The 20,999-nt window shown below is 44.1% G+C and overlaps 1 protein-coding gene across 1 annotated transcript in view; it reads right to left on the minus strand.

Moving 5' to 3' along the window:
• Nampt (nicotinamide phosphoribosyltransferase) overlaps positions 1-11,809 on the minus strand; it is a 28,180-nt gene extending 16,371 nt beyond the window's left edge. The window contains exons 1-3 of the mRNA XM_041658319.1: positions 11,588-11,809; positions 2,632-2,788; positions 580-683 (exon numbers count right to left, since the gene is read on the minus strand). Coding sequence (XP_041514253.1) covers positions 580-683; positions 2,632-2,788; positions 11,588-11,644 — 318 coding nt within the window. The 5' untranslated portion in view covers positions 11,645-11,809. The remainder of the gene's footprint in view (positions 1-579; positions 684-2,631; positions 2,789-11,587) is intronic.
• Positions 11,810-20,999: the final 9,190 nt, after the last annotated feature.

Raw genomic sequence — 20,999 nt, forward strand, 5'->3', positions numbered from 1 at the left:
AGGATCCCAGAATTATGTTGTGATAAACTCATAGCATCTACTTTCAACTTGAGGAAGTTAGAAATAACTTATGAAACTGCCAAGTAACGCTATCCTTTAAAAATTATTAGTGTCTCTCCATTTTAAGGTATATTTTCCAGAAATGTATTAAATTACCTCTCAAAAAGTGAGTTAAATTCTAAGTCACTTACTAGCATATTGCTCAGGACCACTATAAACTCTGTTAGTTTATTTTAGATTCTGTCACCTTAATAAAAGGTTTCAAAACATTTTCTTGGTTTTTTTCTAAAATCTTACTTTATGCAGTGTAACAAATTATTTTCATCAATGTTGAAATGCTGACGTTATCTATGTAAATGGCACCCGGTGACCTGCTGTTTTATTGCTGCTTGTTAGTGATTGACACTACAGAGGAAAAGCAAATGTTATCTAGTTTTTGTAAGAGTACCTTTAAAAATAACTATTATATTCAGATCATCAAAAAAAGCTTTATAGTTGAATTTTCTATTCAAATTCCACGGCAAGAAATTTTGATTTAAACAAAAACCAAAACAGGTAAGAAGTGACAGCCATTTGTACCTCAAGAATGTAGTTCCATCCCCTTTCATTAAAGACATCATCTTGGAAATGTTCTTTGTACACTTCTTTGGCCTCCTGGATTTTCTCTTTGGTCACTACCTTACCTGGAAGGACACACAGGTCTTGTTTACATTCTGTGACTTGCTGAGTCACCATAGCAACGCGGTCAGCTCTCACCCCTTACGATAGGAAAGTGGAGAGGATGAACGAGAGCAGATTCAGAAAGGAGCTCACCCTCACCATAATTGTTCATTATTTTCAAGCACAGGAGCAGCCAAACACAGCGGCTCACACTCATAAATCAAGGACTCGGGGAGCCAAAGCAGCCTGAATTACATGGTGAGGCTCTGTCTTCAAAAAGTAAAACAAGCAAGCAGCTAGAATAGAAAATCACTTGCACACCATCAAAACAAACAAAACCAAACGGCATAGTCTTTAAATCTCTTCTCTGTAAAATGAGGATAAGGGTACAGAACCTAGTTACAGGACAATACACAGCTATTTAGAAAACACGGCCTAGAGCAGTTTTGTAAACTACTGATAAGGACATATAATTTAGTGGGGTGGTTTTATAAAATTTTGGCAACAGTAAAAACTTCTGAATCTACAAGAGCCACAAGTTAATTCAAAACCAAACAGGTAATGAATTCAAGGTTTTTTTTTTTTTAAATTTTTATTTTTGGCAGTGTTCACCTGTATTGGATCATGCAACTTCATCCATCTGGGTCTGAACACACACATGTGCACTTTGCACTGTACACGGCATCACCATGTCAAGTCAACAAATGCTCTAAGTACTATAAAGTTATTTTTTTAAGTCAGAAAATGTTTGTATATCTATTTTTATATACTTATATACTCAGAATTGTGCAAAAAATCCCTCAAGAAGGGATTGCCAATGGCAATGGTTTAAGAAGCCACACACATACCCCTATAATAACTTACAAAGTTACAGAAATAAATATTCTCTACGTTCAGAAACCAGTATCAACTGCTGTATTTATCTCCTTCCATACAGCAGGACCTTTACACCTCACTGGGTTTTCAGTAATGCAGCAAGTCTGCTCTATGTGACCTTAAAATAGCTATCATTTGCGTAAAATTAAGCTTAACCTGTACTCAACTGAAATTGTTTTTGCTTTAAAAATTAAAAATTTCCAGAAGTGTAAGGTCTTTGGAACTGGTTTCCTGCGTAGAAACTTCATTACAAAATATACTATAAATGATCTCAGCAAACAGCCAATCCACCCCTGAAAATTACCAGGAGGATTTTCGTGTTTAAAATGCATTTTAAAATTAAACCCACTATTGTAAACAGTTTTGAAAAATAAAACTGTAAGATATATCTAAAGCAATATAAAAATATTCTAGTTAAATCTACCGTAATTCAAAATGATTTTCCAGATCAAAAACAAACCTCTTGCCCTGGGTCAATGGCTCAGTCTATCAGTAAATGAGAATGGCTTCTGAACATTACTGCCCTAAACTTTCTTTGGAAAATTATCAGTTTCAGAAAACCTTTCTTTAACTTAAAACATCCAACGCAAACACCAAATTCTAAGTCTTAGTGCATTCACAGAAACAGGTCATAATTTTTTTTTTTTTTTTCGAGACAGGGTTTCTCCGTAGCTTTTTGGTTCCTGTCCTGGAACTAGCTCTTGTAGACCAGGCTGGTCTCGAACTCACAGAGATCCGCCTGCCTCTGCCTCCAGAGTGCTGGGATTAAAGGCGTGTGCCACCACCGCCCAGCATAATTTTTATAAAAGGCAGCATAGTGGTAGTTCAACAATTATAAATACTTGGGAGGCTGGGGCAGAACTGCCATGATTTTGAAGACAGTCTGAGCAACTCCTTGTGTTTAAGGCCAGCCTAGGCTACAAAGTAAGGCCGTGTCTCAAACAAAAGAAAACAACTCCTAAAGTGGTGATCAAATATAATGAAATATCAAAATTAGGTTACCTGAAAAGTTACTTCAAAGAACAGAACATAATACAGAAAAAAATAGGAAGTCACATGAAAGCAGTGTTTTAAATGTACGAGGAAAAGCAATACCTTTTAAGTACTTATTAAGAATGTACTGCAACCCATAAAACACTGTTTCCTCGTATTTCACCTTCCTTACTTTGGAATTTTCTATCTTCTTTTCACGGCATTCAAAGTAGGAATAAACTTTGCTTGTGTTGGGAGGGTATTGTTTATAGTGAGTAACCTACAGAAAGAAAGACACCTTCATTAGGAAACACTAAGAGATTAAAGCACAACAGACAAGTCTTCAGTTTATCTCCAATCAGAGGGTTTCTTACTTGCTATTGATCAACCTACCCACCCTGGCCACACAGAACAAGAGACTATGATCCTGCTAATAATTCCTTATCTTACCATCAAAACAAAAGTGACCGAAGAGATTAGACCAAGTATGTTCCAAGCCATAGGGTTGAGCGGATCTCACTTGATCTTGGGGTGCAGCCCTTTGCAGTCTGAGACACACACCTTACCGAACACACCAAGGAAACAATTCAGGCAGGCTGTGTACGTACTTGTTTTTGCCTTGTGAAAGGTTGGAGACTAGTGGTACTTCAGACATGGGGTTCTAGAGTATGTGGCTGTATTTGTATTTTGGGGCCAGGACCTGTCTACCTGAGAGAAATACTTGCACCTTTTTTGTGTGTTTGTGTGGTCTGTGTGTATGTGCATGCATGCATATGTGATTTCAGTACTGCCTTTGTCATATCCGTTTTATTTTTGAGACAGGATCTCTCATCAAACCTAGAGTGCACCAGTTTGGCTAGACCAGCTGGCCAGCAGGCCCGGGGTCTTTGCAGCACTGCACTGGAAGCACGTGCCAACATGGCTGCTTTCACGTCAGGCGCTACAGATCAAGCTCAGGTCCTCGGGCCTGTGCAGCAGGCACATTACTGACTGGGCCATCTAGAATTCTGGCCCAGATTCTGACTGTGACTGGGTTTTGGAATTTTGCCCCTGTGACACCCATGCTCAAGAAGTCCTAATTTTGGATCAGGAATGCTCAGTCTATTCCACAGCTATCTAATGTGCCAAGCGTGGCCAGTCAACGTCTTCTTTAAGTAACTACGAGGGTGAGCTCTGCCATGGTGTCTACAGAAACCTGGACGAAAGCACAGCAGCAGCAAGTGAAACAGCAAACAGAAAGCCTGTTTTAGGTGCTGGGAGGGTTGACCTGAGATCAACCCTGGGACACACGTGGTAGGCGAGGACAGATTCCTCCAGGTCACTGACCTCCACAGGAGCACCATGTACACGTCCCTACACACAGATACAAAATGTAGTGAGACATTTAAAAACATAAACGTAACCTCCCATTTCATTATTTCTCAAACTGCCTCCTGACTGAATAGTATGTTCCTACTAGATCTTACATATGAGTTTAAAAACATGAATTTTTTATGTTTTTAAATTCAGCCTGAGGAACGTTCAGCATCCACTAGAGCTTCAGTTTTACTGTAGTGTTTTTGTCACTCTAAGGCGATTGTATAAATAAGGCATTTATTTTAAAATTTACAAATTTATTTATAAATAAACAACTAGGAGTAGTGTGTGTCTGTACAGTGTCAAGGACAGAAAAATGTTCAAATGTAAGGTACAGGGTAAATAACAGCCATGGTGGCCAAGTGTCACAGGTGTCGGGGTCCACACCGTGTCTCCTCATGTCAAGTTTAGGAAAGCCAGTGTTTCTCTGGCTGTAGAACGTCGATCTCAGAGAACTTGACTATATCTACAGAATCTTTGTAGCTTAGCATTAGCATTCTAAAATAAATGCATGTCCACTGCCACTTCTGAACGACCATTCTCTGTGTGTCGTTCCCAGCAAAGCAGGCTTGGAGCTCCCCTTCTGCAGCACACAGGCAAACGTGTGTGTGTGTATGTGTAAACCTCTAGAGTAACATGGGCTTTGAGGGCCTGAGTCCTGCAGAGGGCTGCAGCTTCTTGTTAGGCACAGATAAAAACAACAACAAAAACAAACCCTCTACAATAAAAGGCACAGGGCATCCTGAGTGAAACGCAGACACCCTGGACTTTAAAGGTTGGAGCCCAGGGACTGACTCATCACTGTCAGTTTAAGGAACACCACAAAAAAAACAAGGGAGAAAGCTAATACAGAACCCACAGTAATTAAAGCTATTAATCCACCACAATGCAAAAAAAAAGAAAAAAGAAAAAGAAAAAAAAGCACTGAAGTTAGGTACATTTATAAATATTTCAGTAATAGTTAAGCTTGCTAGGAAAAAAAAGATAACCGAACTTAAAATATATCCAAGATATGTAAAAACAATAGCATCAGACTTACAACGTAGGGATTCCAATTCTTTTAGGGAAACCTAGGCATTGAGGTGGGACAAAAATAAAACTGCACACAGGACTGGATGACACAGTGCAAAGTCCCTAGATCCGGGGTCACAGCTGTTTCTCACAGCACCCACCCTGACTCGAGTCCGTTCTGACCCACAGTTCACGTACTTCTGCGTCTTCTACCAGAATGGACCAGTCCGTAGGCTTTGGATGGGTCAGTGGACCCCCAGCACCCACCAAGTGCAGGCAGGTGTGGTGGCCCTACTGCAGCCCAGCACTGGGAGGTGCAGACAGGGTCCACAGAACACACCAGCTTGCTCGGACTAGCCAAGTCGTTGAGCTCTCTGTACAGGGGAGACCCAACCTCAATGTGCTATTCTGTAGAACAACTGAGGAAAATATCAGACATTAATATCTGGCCTACAGACAATACCTTACGAACAGAAAGCCCAGAAACATGCACGTGCGCACACACACACAGACACACAAACACACACACACCGCACACACACAAACACACACACGCACACACACCGCACGCACACACACACACACCGCACACACACACACCGCACACCACACACACACACACACACACACACCATAGGCATTTAACGACTGAAGCTTTTGTTTAGGATGCATCTCTAAAATGGTGCTTTAAAACCCACTTTTGCCTACATATACATAAAATACTACATACAGGAATGGTTCCTATGTTAAAAAAGATACAATTTAAAACATGAAGTCTCACAGGCTGCTGAATTAGAAATGAACCATATTCTACAATTTTAAGAGAAATTTTAAAATTATTTTAGAGAATACAGGTAAATAACTTAAATTGTCTATACAAATTCAAATTTGCAGGTAATTAATCATGGAAGAGAACACACCCAATAAGTTGTTTGTGGACTAATACATCAGTGTTCAGATTTAGAATATACATAGTGGTCAAGGGCACTATTTTTTAATTAATTAATTTTTTCGAGACAAGGTTTCTATGTAGCTTTTGGAGCCTGTCCTGGAACGAGCTCTTGTAGATCAGGCTGACCTCGACCTCACAGAGATCTGCCTGCCTCTGCCTCCCGAGTGCTGGGATCAAAGGCTTGTACCATCACTGCCAGGCAAGGGTACTATTTTTAAACATTTTCTGAGTAAATGTTACTCTAAGAACACAGTCCACAGGCACGAACTCCAGCTTTACCAGTTTATTTTTTGCTCCAGTGGCCACTGGCCCTTCCCATGGGCTACGACACAACCCCAGTCAGCTGACTCACAGACACATAACCTGTTTGTGCCATGTGCCAGGCTTACTGCTTCAGATGGTGAGGGGAGGAGGAGAACAGGCTGAGGTGGCCCCACTTCTTGTAGGGCTAACGAGAAAGTTAAGAAGAGAAAACATACTCAGACAAGGTAATGTCAGATTAAGATGGACAGAAAGAAGCGGGCAAGTGTCTTTAAAAGGAACTGGGGAGATGTGGCTGGGCGGCGACATGTGAATGGAGTCAAATGAAAAGACAGGAAGCTCTTTGACATGAGGGACGGAACAGAATAATGGCCAATGTAGTTGGTCCTTGGACCTGGCAAGGCTGGAACAGGTAGAATCATACGTAGGCACAGGTGCTGAGAGGAGCTCTCCTTGTATTAAGTGCTGTGGGAAGCCATCAGGTTTTAAGTTGGGGTAAATATAACCTGATTTCCATTTTTTTTTTTTTTTTTGGTGCTGGGAACTGAATATAGGCTCTTACAAACAGTAAGTAGATATTCTAACCCCGAGCAGCCTTTCTCACAACCTTAGGTGGAAGGGTGTGCCACATACACAAAATAATAAACAATTTGGCACAATAGGAACGTGCATTCCAGGGTGCTCAGAGCAGAGCCAGGAAGGAAGAAGCTTCTGAACACATGTAAGCCAGATGAGCAGACAGACACCTTCCTAGCACTTGTGGAGGTAAAGGAGAATTAGAATTGGATGCGGAGGAATGAGACGTTACAGATACCTCCTGGAGTCCGGCTTGAGCACCCTGGGTTATCAATGGCACCATTTAAGCCAGGGATAGTGAGAGGCACACACCTGTGATCACAGCACTCAGGCAAGGTAGGAAGACTGCCTTGGACCAAAGGCCAGCCTGGGCTACCTAGAGAATACCAGGCCAACCACAGGTACGCAGCAAACCCTATCTCAGCTCCTCCTCAAAGAAAGGGTTCTACTTACTGAATCAATGAAGACTATGGGAGGAATGAGTAGGAAAAAGCAAGAGCTCAGTGTGCAGCATCAAGCAACACTAGTAAGTTTCATATGCTCAGAATTAAGTGTATGAAAAGGAAGTTCTTGAATCCTGTTAATTTCTGCACTTTGATTTCTACTGCTAGAGAAAATGATAACACAATCCTTCACATTCCTAGACAACTGATTTCTGGACTGGCAGGGCCCTCCTTGGCTAAGGGAGCCCTGTGAGGTTCACAGGAGCCCATGAACAGGCTTTAACAGAACTTCATTCCACTAGCTTTCCTGGAAAACAGAGAAGGCTCTGCGGTCATGAGCACTGGAGTCTGGTTTCCAGCACCCACATGGCAGTGCACAACTGTCTGTAACTCCAGTTCCTGGGGATCCAAAGGCACCTAGCACACATGTGGTAGAGACACGCATGGAGACAACATATCCACATACATGAAAAAGCTTACAGGCTTCTAAAATGATTAGGTGCTAGACAGTAACTTCCAGTGCCTGGAACAGAAAGACTCTAGCCCCATGTTTTACGAGAATGTTTGTCAAACAACCGATCGATACATTCCACTTTCAAGGATCCGCCCTCAACCTACTACAACAGTGGGGCCCGGGATGGAGGCGTATTTAAGGTAAGCAGAATCCTCCTGCGGGAAATCAGGTATAATTTTCTCTTATTAGGTTGGTCTGATGGCTTCTCAAGATCTTGCCACATTGCCAAAGGCAACTGGGACCTGCCTACTTTTCCAGTCACACGTTTACAAGTGACACTATCTGTGTGATACCTACAGCACAAGAGAAGGATCCACTAGCCCCAACCATCCTGCCCTCTGCCTCACTACAGCAGGCACTATCTGCGAGCCCTACAGCACAAGACGATCCACTAGCCCCAATCATCCTGCCCTCTGCCTCACTACAGCAGGCACTATCTGCGAGCCCTACAGCACAAGAGGATCCACTAGCCCCAACCATCCTGCCCTCTGCCTCACTACAGCAGGCACTATCTGCGATACCTACAGCACAAGAGAAGGATCCCATTAGCCCCAATCATCCTGCCCTCTGCCTCACTACAGCAGGCACTATCTGCGATACCTACAGCACAAGAGAAGGATCCATTAGCCCCAATCATCCTGCCCTCTGCCTCACTACAGCAAATTTGAATCAGTTCTTCTGCTTTTCAGGAGTCTTTAAGGTGTGTGACGCTCTGGGAATTTGCTGCCACAGAAAATAACTTGTTGCTGTTTAGCCCTGGAGCCTAAACTACTCCATCAATACTTGCAGGCGTTGGGTTCTCTCTTTCCACGTGGATGCCCAGCTAATGTAAGCCACCAGGCTTGGTAGCAAGCATCCTTCTTTATCTGTGGCTGCCAGCCGCACTGTTTTATTTCTATTGCTCAAATTTCCTCCACAATTATATAAAGCTTACAAATGTCACCCTCTTGTTTGAGACAAGGTCTCATGTAGCCCAGGCTGGTCCAGACTTGCTGTGTAGCCCAGGCTGGCCTCCCACCCCTTCTTTCTCAGTGCTAAGATCACAGAGCTATGTCACTATGACTGACACATACATGTCTTTAAGGACACACCAGAAAAAGAATACAGAACCCCTCCTCCTTGACAAGCTCGGGGGGCCATGGGTCCACGTTCTTCATCCGTTAGTGCTCTCTAGGAAGCACTCGAGAGGCAAGTACAAAAGGTGGCGAGTCAGCGAGAGGGAAATACTGCAAGTTCCAGGCAGAACTCACTTCGTCATAGGATGCTCACTCTCCAAACCTCTTCTGCAATAATGCTCAACTTCCTGTGTTCATCACCATCGAAGAACACAAGAACTGACTGCTTCATTGCTACAAGGAAGTCAAGCAGTTCTCTGAAGAGCCAGTAAAGATAACCCTTCTCCACCCGGGACTGTAAGATGCTGTTGCTGCCTGCCGTGCCTCCACCATGTGTTGATGTGTGATTGATAAAGTGCTGAGTTCTAGACAGGCCAAGAAGGCCCCCAAGGGGGTAGCCAGGACCTGAACATCACTGAAGGACTACTTCTGTGCATCCCGTCTTTTCCAGACACAGCACAAATGACAATGTCTTCTGCTAATCTGCTGGAGATAAAATGTTGAAAAATGTTACAACTGTTCTCTGCCATAGGCACTTACAAACAAAATATGTACAGTTTTGTGGAATTTCTGTGTGGGACAGAAGAAAGGCATCTTTTAACTGCTTCCTGGCTATTTGGAAACTGACCATCCAGCAGTACGCTAAAAAAGAAAAGGCATGCCTCTCTGACAGGAAAGCCCTGGATGCAACCTAACTACTGACTAGATGGGCTCACATCCATCTTCCCGAGCTGGGTCAGTAAATGTCACTAGAGCTTAAGCTACTCTGAAAACACAAACGATTAAAGATGGAAAAGAGCTGCACCGCCTGTGCACTCCGCTCCTTACTGCACACGATGAAACACGAGATCACAGAAATGGAAGTGTGCTCCAGACCCGCCTCCACCGGCCCAGAGTGTTCTGTGCTTTCCTAAAGACACCCTGAAAATGGATCCTACATGTTGCTATAAGCTTGGCCACCACCTTATCTACTTTGTGTGGCTTAGGAAATGATTTTCCTTTTAGTTTTAGAAAAAAATCTCTTCATCAACATCCAGCCACTCTCCTCTAAACAGTCGAGAATTTTTAAGAACTGACAAGAATTTGTGATCTCCAAATCAAAGAATTTTCATTACCTGTAATCTCAAGTATTTTTTGCTACCTCTCTATCTAAGATAAAAAGGCAAAAAGGGGGGGGGGGAATGCCCAGTAAGAATGGGCAGAAATAAAAATTATACGCAAATTGTAATCATGCAGATAAGCATGACTTGCTAGGAGGTTAGAAAGCTTTTAGATTTTTCATCAAGTAAAAGCAGCTCCAAAACACTACAAAAAACTGCTGCTAAGCAGGGTTGCATCACTGGTATTTATACACCGCTCTTTTTGAGACACTATGTAGCTCTGGACGTTTACTGTTCACTGGATAAGCAGGCTAACCTGGAACTCAAGAAGCCTGCCTCTTGAAGATATGCTCTCCCAAGCCTGGCCCTTTAAAAGTTCACACTATCTGTTTATTCTTTCTATTAGATTCAGTCATTTCATCCAGAACTAGTTAAAATACCTGAAAATTATTTTGGGCTATTTCCTTAAATTTTATAAAATCACTAGTGAGCCTTTCCTAAAATCACTAAGGATGCCCAAAGCACCTCCCCCAAACTAAGTCAAATAGTCTTCAGAGTCTTAAGTACCACAGTAGAAATGGGAATGATTTTTCCACTGGAAGCCAGGCATGGTATAGGGCACACGCCTTTAATCCCAGCACTCAGAAGGCAGAGGCAGGTGGATCTCTGAGTTCCAGGCCAGCCTGGTCTACAAAGTGAGTTCCAGGACAGCCAGGGGCTTCACAGAGAAATCTGTCACGAAAAACCAAAATAAAATAAAAATTCCAATTGAAAGACCACCTGTTGATAAATTTTGTATCTATTTAAATAGATTACAAAGAAACAGACAAACTAGAATGTAAGTAAAATGGAACTCTCTGTAACATTCAGATTATAGGGTTAAAAAGTAAAAAGCGAAGAACCAAAACAAAGCCACAAGAGTACTACGTCTAATCAGTACACTCAAAACCATCACGGTGCTTGAGTAAATACTAAACTTGAAAGCTAAAATTTATTAAGTTTTAGTGGGGGTCCTAGTCTGATATTTTACCCTTAAGCGTTTTGGCTAACAAAATTTAGCTTAAGCTCACGTAATCGTGGGGGTATTTCCTCCTTACTCCTCCCTTTACTAAGGTGCATTTCAAGTGGAAATATTGCAAGAGTCAATTCAAAAGGCACCGTCAAGCATTGGGCCATTTCCCTCCCCCACAAGTCCTCCAGGGTTAAAACTCCAGTTCCTCTCTCTACCTCCCGGTCTTTCACTTTCCTTTTCACAGAAATCCCGTAGTGACCCCGAAGAGCCAGAGTACACCGGCCTCTGCAACCAGGGGCCGGGCGCGTGAACGACCCCTAGAGTCTGAAATGCAGCCCAGCGGAGTGGAGGGCTGAATCAGACGCGGTTCCCAGAGCCGGGTTTGTCCTCCACGCTGGGGGCCACCGGCTGGGTGCGGGGCTCGCCGCCAGGACCTCTCCCAGCGCTCCCCCGGGCAGGGACGTACCTGCCCGGCCCGGGGCTGTTACCTAACCAGCCCGATCGTCCGTCGGGAGGTCCCATCCAGTCCACCCCGCCGGGGCGCCCAGGCCGCCGGCAGCCGCAGCGTGCGCCCGTCCCGCCGAGCCTCCGGCCGCGCCCCCGCCGCGGCGCAGGCCCCGCCTCCGGCCCGCGCCTCCATCCTCCAGCCACCGCGCTGCGGCGGCTCCTCCACCTGCCCCATCCCGCTGCCCGAGCCCCCGTCAGCCCCCCGGCCCCGAGGCCCACGCCGCAGCTCCACCTTGTACGAGTCGGTGGCCAGCAGGATGTTGAACTCGGCTTCTGCCGCAGCATTCATCTCGGGCCGGAGCGGAGGCGCCGAGCGCGCCACGAGCTGCCCGGCGCGGCTGAGAGCGAGGAGGAAAAAAAAAAATGCGCTTCGCTGCGCTCCGTTGCTTAAGTCACCGCTCGCTCGCCCGGGGGGAGGGGAGAAGGGGGCGGGAGAGCCGGGAACGGAGCGAGCGCGGGGAGGGGCCCGGAGGGCGGGCGGGACCGTGACGCGGCGGCGGCGGCGGCGGAGGCTCGCGCGCTCCCCCAAGCCCAGCGCTCCCGCGGCTTCCCCGGCTGGGCTCCCGGGCCCCGCCCACCCCGGGGGACGAGGGGCGGGGCGCGGCCGCGCGTGCGCAGCGCGGGGGGCGGGGCCGCGGAGGACGTGAGGCACGCGCTCGGCTGCCGCGGCCCGCTACCCCCCCCCCCGCCCCCCCCCGCCCGAGGTCGCGGGTCAGCCCAGCGCGTGACCTGGGACTCCAGGGGCGTGGCCTGGTGTGGGGGCGGGGCCAGGGCGTTCCCAGCCACTCCCCTCCTGCCGGGAACCTCCGTCCCGCCTCGCCCCGCCCCGCCCCGCCCCGCCCCGCTCTGGACCGTGCTCTGCTCCTGCCCAGTGCCCCGCTCGTCCCGGGAGTCTGGTTGGAGTCACCCGGTCCCCGCACGCGCTGGAATACCTTTGTCTCCCGCTTGGAGGATGGATGGAGCCTTTGGTCCCATGTCTCTCGTCTGTCGTGATCATTTACAATCCGAGAGGCTGCGTGAGGTCTGGATTCGCATGGTTGTCTGGACTCGCTTTCCTCCCCGCTCTGTAGAGCTGTAGCTGGGCTCTTTGACCCTTTGAAAGCGGTTTGACTTTTTCTGAAGAAAATAGTTTGCATCTAAAGGTCTAAAGGAGAAGGTTAAATTCAGCCCTCTCCGACAATGCAGGGATAGGACCAAATTGAATCTAATATTGTTGGGAAATAAAAGGCAACCGGCCAAGTCTTTGATAGCTGATTTTTTTTTTTCTATCGTTAAATCCCGGGAAAAAGAGCTTGCAACCTCCCATAAAAGGGAAATGACGTTTGTTGACGTCATCCAACTTCCATGAAACCATCCTCTTGCTCAGTTTTCATGTACGCAGTTGCAATTTTTTTTTGTATAAAACTAAAATTCCCTTTGTATGTTTAATAGCATTTAAGAATTCTAAGATCTGGGTGTGATTTTTAGTTTGTTTTAGTAGAAAACAAGTAACAAGAGAAACTCAGTAAAACCTAAACCCGGCAAGGGCCCTTATAGACACCATCAAGTTAGTAGCTTCCTGGAATCCTTCCATTTACAACGGACAGCTGTTCTAGGCTGTTTCATGCAGAAAAATAATTAGGATTCTGATTACAAAGTAGCCTTTGTTTATGGTAGTGTTTTTAAAAGCAAAATCTGTACTTGCAATCTTTGCGTTTTCTTATACAAAATAAAAAGCCCAAAATGTAAGAACGCTAACATTGTATGTTACTGACATTGCTGGTTAAGTTCAAGAATGTCTGCAGAGTATTGTGGGCTCAATCCCAGGACAATCTTTAGAGGAAAAGATGGCAATGAAGTTGTTAGGGTTTTGATTTTAAATGTCCCTCGAAGACCTGTTTGCCAGCATCTGAGTGGTAGTGGGGAGCGGAACAACTTTAAGAGTTGGGGTCTGGCTGGAGGCACTTCTGTAACTGGGGAGATGGGAGGTTTGGAAGGTCTCATTCCCTTCTCTTTCTCTTCTGTGGGATGCACCATGCCACCACAACTGTGAACTGAATCTCTCTACTTTCAAAGATTTCCTCGGTGCTTTGTGGAAGTGATGAAAGCTGACTAACAGAAACAGGTTACCTATAGAACACCACCTTGCCAGAGGTGGAATTCAGCATACTCTCGTACAAGTGAGTGTTTAGACCAGATCCGCTTTGAATTAATTAGGGTTTGGAACTGTGATATGAACCTACCACCAAATACAAACCAAGTTCATTTTGAAATAATATATACTGAAGGATAACTTGAAAGCAGTATTTAGTTAGCACCTTTATTTAGTAGCAATGTAAGAAATCTGACAGACTGTTTCTCATGGATTATTGCAGCACAGATAATAAATACCCAGATTCAAATAGGTCCCTCTGCTTTTCCAAAGTCTCGGGTCATTCCTTCAGCATACAGTCAAGCACAGCAGATTGGGCATCAGGTTTTGCTGTGATCAAAATGATTCTAAGCCCCTCTAGTTCTTCAGGCAACCTCTGATACCATTTTGTATTTTAAGGTTGCTTCAGATACTCCAAACTGATGTAATTTCACCTCATTAAACAAACAAACAAACAAAAATCAAAACAGCAAACTGTGGAGAAGTAGATGTAGAACTCTCCCATCTCCAAATCCTGACAATGGCACCCTCCTCTCTCTCCATCCCCTCCAGATTCATCAGTTAGCCACAACAGTGCTATGGGACAATGGGCTGCACCCTGTCACTTGTATTTTAATATAATGCTGATTGGCCAGTAGCCAGGCAGGAAGTAGAGGTGGGCAACCAGAACAGGAGAATTCTGGGAAGAGGAAAGGTCAGTCTGCGGTCATCATCCAGACACAGAGGAAGCAAGATGAGAATGCCTCGCTGATAACAGGTACCAAGCCACATTGCCTTGGTCATGATGTTTTGTCAGAACAATAGAAAAGTAACCAAGACAATGGGAACATAGATAGCAAAGTTAAAATGTTTAGGTTCACCTTTAAGGGAATGGTAAACATAGACATGTTACAATTTTGTGTGTGGTTCAGTCATCATCTTTACTTAGAAATTTTCCTGATAGCTACTTAAGCATCAATAGTCCAAACCAATGGCTGAAAATAAAGCTGTTAGGGTTATTAGAGGATTTTTTTAATTAATTATTTTCATAAATGAGATGTGCTTACCTGATGGAGGAAGGTCATTGGCTAATAAAGGAACTGCCTTGGCCCATTTTATTGGTTAGAAGATAGGTGGGAGGAGTAAACAGAACAGAACGCTGGGAGGAACAGGAAGTGAGGTCAGTCTCGACAGCTCTCCTCTCGGGAGCAGACGCCTGGGAGAGACACCATGCCCCGCTCCCGGGCAGACACACACCATGAAGCTCCGACCCAGGATGGACTAGGCTAGAATCTCCCCGGTAAGCGCACCTTGGGGTACTACACACAGATGATTAGAAATGGGCTAAATTAATATGTGAGAATTAGCCTAGAAGAGAATGGGCCAAGCAGTGATTAAAAGAATACAGTTTGTGTGTTGTTATTTCGGAGCATAAGCTAGCCGAGCAGGCGGCCGGGTGCTGGGAACGCAGCCCCGCTGCCTTTATTACTACACTTACCACTGATACTGTAGGAGATGAACTTAATGGTATTCAAAGAGGCATTCTTAATTTTAATAATTATTTTAAGGCGTATTAGAATGTAACCAATAGACTCTGATTTTCTTTAGGTGTTTTTACTAGGGTGACTTGCAATGAGGGGTACTCAGATGTGAGACATTTTATCTTTGACCTTCTCTAGCCTGTATCTGACACATGAAGAATATTCCTGAAGAAACTGCAACGTGAAAGATTGCATCTTGTACAAATTCTATATGAAATACTAGAAAAAGGCAAAAATATGGGAAAGAGAGAAGGTTAGTGGCTGCACAGACTGAAGTTAAGGGAAGCAGATTCAGTGGACTCTACATTAATTTTGTGATTTATAAATAACTTTGATGTCCAAAACTGAACAAAGATGACCTTCCTCCTTGGAACAATTCTGACTTCTGCCTCAGCCTCTCCTGTCCTGCATTTTTATGTTTTCATTTTCATGTCTCATAGTTTTTATCTTGTTTGTATGATTAGGCAATGGATACTATTTTACCATGATTAGGTAAAGGATATCCTTCAATGTTTATAATATCCCGGTACCAAAAGAGCGGACATTCCTGTTAGCGAGCAGCAATCAGGACAAAGAACTAATCCGAATATGATCGACCCAAGAGGAAAGCATCAGCACCCAGTGCAGACATCACATTGTACTTGAAGCACTGAGGGCTTCAAAAGCAGACTGTCTATTATCATGACCTCTTTACCTTAGCAGCTACCAAGCAATTGGGATTGTCAGTGGAGGGAGACAGAATCGGAGGCAATTCACCGTCCTTAGTTAACTCAGCATTTGATTGCAAGATCAATATAAAATTGCAGGTAGACACAACCCTGCTCTCCAGGGACAACTTCTGAGGAACAGTTGAAGCTTGGGTGATGTTCATTTAGCTGGTTCCCATGCTCTCTGCTCTTCCAGATGGAGCACTTCCCAGCAGTGAAACCATAGCCTGCAGTAGTCTGGCTTTGGATCATTAAGTCCTTGGTTTGTACCACACTTACTCCCCTCCCTGTACACTAGTTTGTTGGGACCAGCCTTGACAAAAATACCACTTGCAAGAATAGGGGCATGGGGATCAGAAGTCCCCCTGCCTCTGACTCCCAAGTGCTGGGAGTAAAGGCGTGAGTTACCACTGCCCTTTGAAGAGAGTTCACCTTTAATTTTATGCTTTATACTTGACTAGCATAACGATCCATTAGTAAATCCTGCTTTTTTATTCAAGATTTATTTATGTATATATGCTCTGTCCTCATGTATGCCTGCAGGCCAGAAGAGGACATCAGATTCCCTTATAGATGATTGTAAACAACCATCTTACAAAGGAAAACATTTAATTAGGGTGGCTTACAGTTCAGAGGTTTAGTCCATTATAATGGTGGGACATAGCAGTATACAGACAGACATGGAGCTGCCACTGGAGACAGACGTGCTGAAACTTTGCTGGTAGGGCACGACCTCGTGGTGATGCACAGATTAATGGAGATGGATTAAATTATCTAGCCAATAAGAAGCTAGAGCTGATGGGCCAAGCAGTGATTTAAATAAAACAGATTCTTTGTGATTATTTCTGGTCTGAGCTGCCAGGTGGCCTATTATAACACTGATCCACCTAAAATCAGGTTAAGAAGATGGGAGGAATAAATATCCTCCCCAGACACCCAGCCCCCTATGTAGTGGCTGACAGAGTCACCACCAAGCAGCTCTGACAAGCCTGTGTTGTGGGATAATCTTTTTGTATATGGTGAAGATTTGTCTTTGCCTAAGGCGCCTTGTGATTGGTTTAATAAAGAGTTGAATGGCCAATAGTAAGACAGGAGAGGATAGGCGGGGCTTAAGGAGAGAGAGAGAGAGAGAGAGAGAGAGAGAGAGAGAGAGAGAGAAACTTGGGAAGAATCTGTGGCAGAAGGGATTTACCAGCCAGATTCAGAGTTGGATGTGCAGTAGGGAGAGAGGTCATGAGCCACATGGTAGAACATAGATTAATAGAAGCGGGCTGATTTAAATTATAAAAGCTATCTGGGAACAAGTCTAAGCTAAGGCCAAGCTCTCATCAATAATAAGAAGTCTTGTACTGTTATTTGGGAACTGGTAGCACAAAGGAAGTCCGACTACAAGCCTGCCTGTTTTTTCTGGGTTACTCAGAAAAGCTGAACCTTTCTTTTTTTCCTCTTTTTCTAACACATGGGCTTGCTTTTCTTGGTGCCCATGGGCCTTCTCACTTTTCTGTGAAGCTGCCCTGCCCTTTCACTATGTGGCTGCTTACAAAGGCACGGCTCTCTCTCTTTTCTCTGTTTCCTCCAACTGCCAAGATTTACAGGTTTCCCACACTGTGGTTTTTCTCTCAAACTCTAGTAAGTTCCCTTCAAACTTCCCTTTTGATTCTTGTTTTTATTAATAAGACTAAGAATCCACAAAATGGAGTCCCAGATTCCCCAGCAACATGATTTGTCCAACGTGGGATTCCCTAAAGTTTCTGATGACAACAGCAATGATCCTATTTCCCTATCATCAAAATTTTTTGGTGTTAGTCATTCATTGTTGCAAATATATTATATAGTAAATACCTCAAGCAACTTGAGGAATGAATCATCTTGACTCATTGTTTGAGAGTTTTCAGTCCATGGTCATTTGCTCTGATCCATGTTTCTTGGCCTTTATTATGGTTAAAAGGAAAGCTTGCCTCCCCATGAAAGATAGGGAGCAGAGAGAGGCATGAGGAAAGGGTTGGGGAAAAGGTACAGGGTAGGTATTAAAAAAACTTGCTAGTGGCCACATTTCATAGTTTCCAGGACCTCCCAAAACAGTTCCAGCAGCTGGGAATCAAATCATATAAACTTATGAGCACATTTACATTCAATGCACAATACCACCTAGCTTGGACTCTATTTACTACTGGTATCACCTCTGTCTAGTTTGGCTCAAAGCCCTCCAATCTTTAGACATTTACTGTTGAGCATTTTGAAGGAGCCAGGTTATTATGCATTGTGGAATATTCCTTTACACTGTGTGAATATGTATTACTAAATAGCTGAACAGAATAAAGTTAAGAGGGAAAGCCAAACTGAGAATGCTGGGAAGGAGAAGGGTGAACTCCAGAGCAGCAAGCAGATGCAGAGAGAAGCAAAATGGGCATGCTATACTAAGAAAAGGTACCAAGCCATGTGGCAAAATGTAGATTAAAGAGAAGGGTTAATTGAAAATGCAAGAGTTAGCTAGTAATAAGCCCGAGCTATTGGCTGAGCATTTATAATTAATATTAAGCCTCTGTGTGGTTATTTGGGAGCGAGCAGCTTGTGTGACAAAAACTTCCACTTACAATGCACTAATAGAGAACATGACATAATTATGAGCTTAGCATATTATGAGCTTAGCTTAGCAATTATGTTTAGGCCATCAGGTAGGAACTCCCTAGCCAATAATAACTATAGGAGCAGAGGTATACCTTATGAACATATCTGTTCCCAAAAAGAAGTGTAGTGCTAGACACATGTTAAGGGGTTAGTAAATATTTACTGAACCAACCAAGGTAGCCCTGTAGCATATGGTGCTATTCACTCAGATCTGAAGTCCCTTTTTAATTCCTGTGCTCATCCATATACACAGCCCCTCTTCTACATTCCCACTTTGCTGAGCTTAGTTTTGATCCTGTGAGTGGCCCAAGACAATGTGTGGGAGGAACATTATGAACTAGAGCGTGGTTTTCCATCTCTCTTTTCCTTGGACCACAGAGATTGTGGCATTCCAGACAGGGGCTGATGGAAACACCTAACTCCTGCCCCAGGAACAGCAAGAGATGAATTGGAGCCACTGACATAGGATATGCAGTGAAGGAAACAAGCCTTCCTTAGAAGCCATAGAGAATTCCAAGAGACTCCAAAACATTCCTTGTTACTCTAGGGAGAGAGAAAGAGAGAGAGAGAGAGAGAGAGAGAGAGAGAGAGAGATATTTAGTCCCAGGTTAATCTTCCTCCTTCACTTTACCTTCTTATCACCTCTTGTTGCCTCTTTTGTTTCAAATACCCTCTTAGAGTGAACTTCTTTTATATTTATTTATTTTAATGGGGGGATGTTGACAAAGTTTTTTTTTGTGTAAGAGCCTTGGCTGTTCTAGAACTTACTTTGTAGGCCAGGCTGGCCTGGAACTCATAGAGATCTGCCTGCCTCTGCCTTAGTCTTATGAGTTCTAGGATTATGGGCATGAGCCACTCTGCCTGTATACCTGAATAATTAAGTTTTAATCATTAGAGCTTCTGCTCAACAAGTTTAACAAGTTTTTATTGCCATCACCTGGAAGAATTCATTATGCACTTAGTTTCATTTACTACAATACTAGTGGACATGTAAACAAAGCAATGCAAAGTTTAATACTAAATATACAGATAGTAATTTATTAAAATATTAATAGTTATCACTGATGATAAGGGAGACCCATGCTTGAGCTGGGCTCACAGGGAAGGCTGCATCTCAGAAAGGTCTGCGTTCAATTACACTAATACTTAACATACTGCCATGGGTTAGATAAGTGTCCCCAGTGAACTGTGAGCTAAAGACTCAGTACCCAGCCTGTTGTTAGGAGATGGCATAATCTTTAAGAGATAAGGCTGGTAGAGGTCTTTAGGACATTGGGAGCATGACCTTAAAGAACCCTGTCCTCTCTTCTAGCCAGGAGTGCTTCCTCTCATACACTCCTACCATGGTTTCCTGCCTCACTACTGACCCACCCACAAGCCATAGACTTATTGAAATTTTGGGTTGAAATTTTTAGAACTATGAGCCAAGATAAAGCATTCTACTTCAAAAGTTTATTATCTCAGATATTTTGTTACAGTGGTCAAAGCTGACCAGTATGGCTTGTATGCTTAAGAACTCATTGGAAGCCGGGCGGTGGTGGCGCACGCCTTTAATCCCAGCACTCGGGAGGCAGAGGCAGGCGGATCTCTGTGAGTTCGAGACCAGCCTGGTCTACAAGAGCTAGTTCCAGGACAGGCTCCAAAAACCACAGAGAAACACTGTCTCCAAAAACCAAAACAAAACAAAACAAAAAAAAAAGAACTCATTGGAGCTGTACAAATGATATGGTAGACTCTATAGTTTCAAGGAACACATTCTCACATGGAGAAAACATACATATTACTTTAGAAGCAATTTCCTTCCTACAAACGGTCCATGACCCTGCAGAGGTTTGGAAACACTGTTCATCTTGCTGTTCCTAGCAGTTTAGGGGACACAGGCCACACCCCCCTCTGGTGAGAAGCACCATGACCACGAGATCCTTCAGAGAAGGCCAAGAAAGATGGAGTAGGCTTCTCCTTCCCTAAGGTCGCACTTCTCACCAGAGCATATCATCTCCCATAAAGTGTGTCTTTGGGTTCAACATTTTGGCTGCCACAAATCCCTTGATACAATGGCTAAAACAAAATTTAAATTAACTCATTTCTCTCAGGATAAGCCTTGCTGGGATGATGACATGGCTCAGTAATCCATGTTCTATCTGTCTTCTTGATTTGTCAATTATGACATGTGACTTTGGTGCTGTGCCCTAAAATGAATGCTATATTAGTTAATTTTCTGTCCTATGACCAACAGCAATTTATGGAGGAAAAAATTTATTTTGCCTTACAACTGTAAGAGGGCTCAGAAGCCATCACAGCAGGGTAGCTGGCCCATAAGCAGCTGGCCTTGTGGTAAGAGCAGGAAGCTGAGAGATCACATCTTTAGCAGCAAGCATGAAGCAGAGACTAAATAAGAAGCAGGATGAGAATATAAACATTCATTCCTCCAGCAAGGCTCCACCTCCCAAAGGTTTCACAGCCTTCCCAAACAATGCCACCAACTGGGAACATTTGGCTAAGCCTTTGGGGGCATTTCTCATGCAAACCACTATACAAGTTTTAAAAGTTGCTTCTCAACTTTGCACTAATGTGGTATGTGCAGAACAGAATGTGGATGTAAAAGAACAGACATGGGAAACAGTTCAGTGGTCACTGTAGTCTGTGTGGGAAATGATG

This window comes from Microtus oregoni, unplaced genomic scaffold, assembly GCF_018167655.1.
Source record: "Microtus oregoni isolate MIOR12 unplaced genomic scaffold, Mior012 000009F_ref0000495, whole genome shotgun sequence".
NCBI lineage: Eukaryota > Metazoa > Chordata > Mammalia > Rodentia > Cricetidae > Microtus > Microtus oregoni.